The sequence below is a fragment of the Podarcis raffonei genome, chromosome 6 (genome assembly GCF_027172205.1).
Source record: "Podarcis raffonei isolate rPodRaf1 chromosome 6, rPodRaf1.pri, whole genome shotgun sequence".
NCBI lineage: Eukaryota > Metazoa > Chordata > Lepidosauria > Squamata > Lacertidae > Podarcis > Podarcis raffonei.
In genome coordinates, this window is record NC_070607.1 from 77660420 (window position 1) to 77667718 (window position 7299).

At 47.9% G+C, this 7299-nt stretch overlaps 1 protein-coding gene across 1 annotated transcript; it reads right to left on the reverse strand.

Moving 5' to 3' along the window:
- Nucleotides 1-991: 991 nt before the first annotated feature.
- On the reverse strand, nt 992-3936 carry LOC128416403 (P2Y purinoceptor 1-like). Its single transcript, XM_053394115.1, has one exon. The coding sequence runs from the start codon at nt 3283-3285 to the stop codon at nt 2197-2199; it is 1089 nt and encodes a 362-aa protein (XP_053250090.1). The 5' UTR covers nt 3286-3936; the 3' UTR covers nt 992-2196.
- Nucleotides 3937-7299: the final 3363 nt, after the last annotated feature.

The window sequence follows — 7299 nt, forward strand, 5'->3', positions numbered from 1 at the left end:
GATTGCACTCACTGATTGACCTTGGGCCTTTTTCTCTCTTTCCGTCTCTCCCTCCTCCAACCTTCCTCATGGGATAGCTCCAAGGATACTGTAGCTCTGTAGTAAACCATAGTTGAGTGAAGGCCTGTGTCTCTGTAGACCATAGCTCAGATACAATCCCTGGCATCTCCAGGCAGGACTGCGAGAGACCCTATGCGAAATCCCAGGGAGCTGCTGCCAGTCAATGTAGCCAATACAGTGGTACCTTGGGTTAAGTACTTAATTCGTTCTGGAGGTCTGTTCTTAACCTGAAACTGTTCTTAACCTGAAGCACCACTTTAGCTAATGGGGCCTCCTGCTGCCGCTGCGCCGCCGGAGTGCGATTTCTGTTCTCATCCTGAAGCAAAGTTCTTAACCCGAGGTACTATTTCTGGGTTAGCGGAGTCTGTAACCTGAAGCGTATGTAACCTGAAGCGTATGTAACCTGAGGTACCACTGTACTGAACTAGATAAACCCATGGTCTGATTCAGTATAAGACAACATCCTTTGCCTCTATGCCCATCACCATGCACACTCCTCAGAAGACAGGACACAAATGTGGGAGTCCAACAAACGTGGATGAAGTTGTGTGGTTTTTTTAAAAACTGATTCTGGAAGATACAAGACAAGTGGGCATTTTCTAAGAGATAAATATTTGTGATAAAGCAAAATCTACCAGACCCTTGAATTCAACTGTTAACTTCACTGCAAAATGCACACATTATTTTACACCCTTTATCTAATTGGCAAATACAGCATATGATGTTCTGATGGGGGGTGGTTTGTTGAGGATCAGGGGGTGGGGAAGTACAGATGTTGTTGAAGTACAACTTCTATCATCCCTGACCACTGGGCATGCTGGCTGAGGCTGATGGGTCCTGGAGTCCAACAACTTTTGTAGGATCACAGATTCCCCATCTCTGTTTTTGGATAATGTGAGGTTTGCTTGGGGCAACAGAGACTCGTGTCACATTAGATGGGGTGACTTAGCTCAAGAGCTCATTGACTTTTGTTGGAGAGGCTCCTGGTTCAATCCCTTCTACATGACCGACAGCCAATCTTTCAAACAACCACAAGCTACCTTAAAATCAAGCAAATGCAACCTCTTCAATATGCTCAGAACCATTTCAAAAAAATATTTAATTCCTCATTTCAAAATCTTGAAATAGACACCAAAGGAATTGGTACAAATGAGTAAATAACTCCAGTACAGCTATATTTGTAATCATCATAATGTGCCGTAAGGTCATTTGCACGCATTAAGCGCTGATATTGTAAGCCATACATGTCTTACTGAGCTCAGATGAACTTCCTAGGAAAGAGTGCATAAGGTTGCAGACTAACTGGTGTAGTCACTTCAGGATATGCTTTAGAGAATGTTGTCTGATTCAATGTCAACACTGTAACACAGCCCCTCCAGAAACAAAACCACAAGTTTCTAGCCCTCAAACATTTTGCATAGCCCATTTCTTCCCAAATGTTTGTATTAATCATTTGTGGTCAAAAATGGGAGGGGGAAAGTGTCAATGAATTGTTGAAAATCCTGGATCTACAGTGACTGCAATAGCATTGGCATGCTTTCTCCAGTAAAGAGAAATGGAAATTTTCACAGATAATTGAAAAGTGCATCTAATACAGGCATCTGGATAAATTTCCTGCTTATGCTTCCCACCAAATGGTACCACACATATGGATATATATAAGGCTTGAAATCCTTCGTGTTAAGTCAGATTGTTTAAATCCTATTGTCTTCAAATGCACAGTCGTGGCAATTAGACATATACTGAGTAAACAGGTGCAGGACTATCAAATTGAGTAAATGAATAACTGTACAGGTGCAGAATGCTCAAGGTGCAGTGCTATAAATCTTGGCTGTGCATCGGACAGTTTCTGATAAGCCCTTCCTTTCCAGTAAAGGACAAACACCACATTCATCCCACTATTGCCTCTGAACATAGCCTTTCCAAGAAGCACTTGCAAGGTTTTCTAGATCTGTTTCACTAGAGAAAACAAGGGCATAAATGAAATATGTGCTTAAATCACATGCAATGGTGCTTCCGTGACATATCACGTTCAGTTCTTTTAAAAACTAGTCTCTGCCTAGAGAGAAATGGATATTGCAAAGAAGCCCACATAAGCATTTAGGGTATGCTTTTCTTCTTCTTTTTAAAGTCAATTCAGAGATAATTAGACACCTCCTCACATTCTTCATTGAGCATAATGCTTTGCTTATTTTGGTCCAAGCGCTGCTGGTTTTGACTTTGCCAAAGATACCCCAGTGCCTTTCTCATCCTTCGGCCAAAAGCCCTTGACCGGGTCACCAGGTCCTCGCTAGCCATCAGGTACAAGAGAGGATTCACAGCACTGTTGAGGCTGGCCAAGCCTCGTGTCACTTGATATGCGATGTAGATGTTCCTCAAGGTCTGAGTGCAGGACCCCTGGAGCTGCCACCTCCGCGACAGCAAGTTGAGGTTCCTGAAGATGTGGTAGGGCAGGAAGCAGACGGAGAAGAGTACCGTCACCAGCACCACCAGTTTGATGCTCCTGCGCTTGAGGATGGGGTCCACATTCCGGTTCCTCTGCAGGACCAGGACCACGTGGCAGTAGCATCCCGTGATGATGAGGAAAGGGATGACGAAGCCGGTCACCGTGATGGTCAGGATGTACGGCAGGTAGGTCCCCAGGTTCTCGTGCTCCGTCGTGTCATGGCACTTGACGCCCACACGGTCCGTCTTGCTGAAGATGAAGTCAGGAGAGAGCTGGATGAAGACCCAGGCCCAGACCACGACGCTGAGCGAGACGGTAGGCCCAAGGGTCTGGCACCTGCCCAGCATCCTCAGAGGGTACACGATGCCCAGGTAGCGATGCACACTGATGCAGGTCAGGAAGCCGATGCTGGCGTAAAGGTTCAGGTGGAACAGCAGACGTGTCACCCGGCACCAGCCTTGGCCAAAGAGCCACACGCGACCCAGGAGGTAGTAGGAGACCAGGAAAGGGAGTGTGACCACGTACAGCAAGTCTGCCACCCCTAAGTTGCACACCAGGACGCTGAGGGCGCTCCAGCTGCCCTTTCGAGAGCTGGCGCACAGGTTCCACAAGCCCAGCCCGTTGCCCACAACCCCTAGCAGAGAGACCACCAGGTAAATCGTTGGCAGGAACCACTGAGTGAAATCCGTGTTCACGGGGCACAGGAGCTCAATGTTGAGCGGGGTGGTGCCAGCTGTGGTGTTGGCCAGGCCGTCTATTTCTCCTTCCATGAGGTTCATGACAAAGCTGCAGCTGGGGTAGAGGAGGAGGAACCAGGGAGAGGAACTACAGAAGGCCAGGACTAAATCAGGGAAAGGAGCAGGGGAGATGTCTATGCAGGAGGGATCTATGAGTTCCCAAGGGAAGGCTTAGGAAAGGAGGCAGCATTGGTGGACGGCAGAGGCACCAGGAGAGCTTTGCAGGCTTGGCTCAGAAGGGAGGTCTGTGAACCAAGAGCAGTTGTGGGCAATGGACACAGAAGGGAGCTAAGAACGGGAGGAGGAAGCAGAAGGTGTCCTAGGACAGGGTGATGAGGATGTGGAAACTCGAGGGAGGTAAGCGGAATGGACGGCGCTGCAAAGGAAGAAAAGGTGCAGGGTTTTTCGCCTCGACGGGGCGGTTTTGGAGGAAGGGGAAAGGGCGCAGGAGGACAGGTCTCACTTTGCCGCTGGTTTGCTTCGCGTTGCGTCCGATCTCCGCCCTCTCCGACTCCAGATTCGACTCGTGGCCCCGGGTCGCGAGGGAAAGCTGTCGCCTTCCGACGTGCTGCTCGCGGTTGAGGCGTCGGCGGGGCCGCGTCCGCACCGTCGCAAGGGGAGCCTGTCGGATGCGCGCTGCTCCCGGAGCGCGGCGGAGTCTGCAGAGCGGAGGGGAGGTGAGACAGGACGGGACGGGACGCAAGGAGAGCAGGGGGCGGAGATGCAGGAGGGATCCGGGAGGAGCCCGAAAGTGAAAGTCCAAGCTGGGGTTGTTTGGGAGAGGGGAAGGCGGGCGGGGAGGGGGGCGCCTCGGGGGAGGGGAAGCAGGGGGCGTGGGACGGCCACCCTTGCCGTGCCCTCGGTTTGAACCTCGCCTTTGCACGACTACCTAGATGTCATTGGCTTTGCTGCTGGTCCTCACCACGCGCTCCTGCTTTTATTTGTCCTGCGTTCGCTCAGGTTCTCCAAATCCATCCAGGGAAACGGTTGTGCAGGATCCAAGCAGGTGAAGGCTTCATGGATGATGGCTGTAGCCATAACTTTCCCTATCTTACCACTTTATTACTTGTGAGTAGAGATTGTAAACCACTTTAAGGTATTTATGGTGTGTAAGTGATGAATAAATGCAAATAAAGGTCGCATTTAACGCCTGGTTGTCCTACATGTGTAGTCTGCTACACATACAAATCTTAAGAAGCTGGGGACTGCCTTCGCAATATTCTTGAATACAGCTTACATGCACATAACGTCATTGGACATGATGATGTATACACATGGGACAAAAATTATATCGTTTTGTTGCTTCGGTTTAATTATTTACTTGTGTTTTATCTTGTATTTTATTCTGTGAACTGCCCTGAGATCTTTTTATGAAGGGGCGGTATATAAATTTAATAAATAAAATAATCATAATAAATATTCCCACTTAACTGTTTCCATTGCTTTTTTTCTAAAAAAAATGTTTAGGGGTACTCTCATTTTGACTCAAGAAAATCGCCATTTTATAGTTCAAACCAGGAAAAATAAATACAGTAAATGGACAGAAGTACAAAGATTCACAAAATGCTTAGGGGTATGCGTACCCCTGCATCCCCCCAGAAAAAAGCACTTTCTTTCTTTCTTTCTTTCTTTCTTTCTTTCTTTGTATGTTTTATCCTACTTTACAAACAATTGCCTCGCCAGGTAGGTCACATGAATTAGAATAAAACAGTGGTGGAGTTGGAAGGGATCCTCAAGCATCATTAAGTCCAACCCGCTGTGATGCAGGAATCACAGCTAATGGATCCCAGGCCATCACTGAGTGAGTGAGTTCCATAGCTGAACGATACGCTATACCCCTCAGGTATTTGAAGATGGCTATCATATCACCTCTCAGTCTTCTCTTCTCTGGGTTAAAGATACCCAACATATCTCAAAAGGGAGAGACAAAGATTGAAGTTTACTAACTAAAATGTCAGAATGAGGAAACGGGCTAAGGCACCTTTCCTGAGTCTACACTTGATGTTAGCTAAACACAGTGATACTTGCCAAGCCAAGTGAAGGGGAGAGGAATCTCTGCTGAACAGTGATGGCAGGGAAGGGGCACAGCACACAGTGGCTGCATTTGTTGATGTTTAGTCATTTAGTTGTGTCCGACTCTTTGTGACCCCATGGACCAGAGCATGCCAGGCCCTCCTGTCTTCCACTGCCTCCCGCAGTTTGGTCAAACTCATGCTGGTAGCTTTGAGAACACTGTCCAACCATCTCATCCTCTGTCGTCCCCTTCTCCTTGTGCCCTCCATCTTTCCCAACATCAGGGTCTTTTCCAGGGAGTCTTCTCTTCTCATGATGCGGCCAAAGTATTGGAGCCCGAGCTTCAGGATCTGTCCTTCCAGTGAGCAAACAGTAGCTGCATACACACACAAAAAAGTCAGCACATAGCTTTTCCCGGAGCAAGGTTTCCCAAACTTGGGTCTCCAGCTGTTTTTCTGGACTACAATTCCCAACATCCCTGACCACTGATCCTGCTAGCTAGGGTTGATGGGAGTTGTAGTCCAAACAGCTGGAGACCCAAGTTTGGGAAACCCTCCCCCAGAGACTCCTGGGAACTGTAGCAAAATAGTACTGGCCATTTGTAGAAAGCCCCACTTGTCCAGTTCTGATTCCCAAGCATTATCCATCTAGGAATGTGGGAGGCTGCCTTGCACTGAATCACCCATTGGTCCATGGGTAGGCAAACTAAGGCCCGGCGGCAGGATCCAGGCCAATCGCCTTCTAAATCCAGCCCACGGACAGTTTGGGAATCAGCATGTTTTTACATGAGTAGAATGTGTTCTTTTATTTAAGATGCATCTCTGGGTTATTTGTGGGGCATAGGAATTCGTTCATCCCTCCCCCAAAGAAATATAGTCTGGCCACCTACATGGTCTGAGGGACAGTGGACCGGACCCCTGCTGAAAAAGTTTGCTGACCCCTGCATTGGTCTCTCTAGCTCAGTGTTGTCTATCTACATTGACTGGCAGAAACTCTACAGGGTTTTGGATCTGGGACGTTTGCAGCCCTGCAGGAAGATGCTGCTGACTGAACTGGAGACCAGTTGCATGCAAAGGAAATGCTCTGCCTCTGAGCCAAAGCCCTTGTCAAGCAAAAGGAGACAGAATGTATTTATGGCAGCCTTAGCTATTCTTAGGGATTGCTACATGCTTGGACCACCTGCCTCTCTGGCCAAGCAAAATATGTTGGTTCAAAACAACCACGGCTTGCCTGGGGTTTATGGGCAAGAGATCTGCAGTTAGCCCCTCCCCCCCAGCAGAAACACACACACACACACACACACACACAAACTGCATACACTGAGCACGTCTGGGCAAGCAGTGGGGTAGTTCCTGCTTGCAGAGCCGAACTGTTATGGCAGCTTGGCTGTGGCTCAACATTGGAAAATGTTTATCACTTTTCCTACCTAGGCAGTTATCTTTCCACAAGGGCCAACACTGATGCCGAAATCCAGCATCGCCTGAGCTCTGCGAGTGCGGCTTTCTCCTGATTGAAGTGCAGAGTGTTTGAGGACAGGGACATTCACAGGGAAACCAAAATGCTTGTTTACAAAGCTATTGTACTGCCAACATTACTATATGCTTGTGAAACATGGACCACTTTTAAACGCCATCTCCAACTCCTCAAAAGAGTCCATCAATGGTGTCTCCGAAAAATTTTACACATCACTTGGGAAGACAGGCGAACTAATATCAGTGTACTGGAAGAAGCAAAGATCACCAGTGTTGAAGCAATGATTCTTCAACATCAACTTCGTTTGACTGGTCATGTTGTGCGGATGCCTGGTGATCGTCTTCCAAAGCAACTACCTATTCCGAACTTAAAAATGGAAAGCGTAATGCTGGTGGTCAACAAAAGAGGTTTGAAGACTGTCTCAAGGCAAATCTAAAAAAATGTAGTATACACACTGACAACTGGGAAACACTGGCCTGTGAACACTCCAGTTGGAGAACAGCCTTTACCAAAGGTGTCATGGGCTTTGAAGACACTCAAACTCAGGACGAAAGGGAGAAACGTGCTAAG

What these genes read in the sequence shown, in the direction of transcription:
- LOC128416403 (XM_053394115.1), bottom strand. Translation starts at nt 3,285, where the DNA reads ATGAACCTCATGGAAGGAGAAATAGACGGCCTGGCCAACACCACAGCT.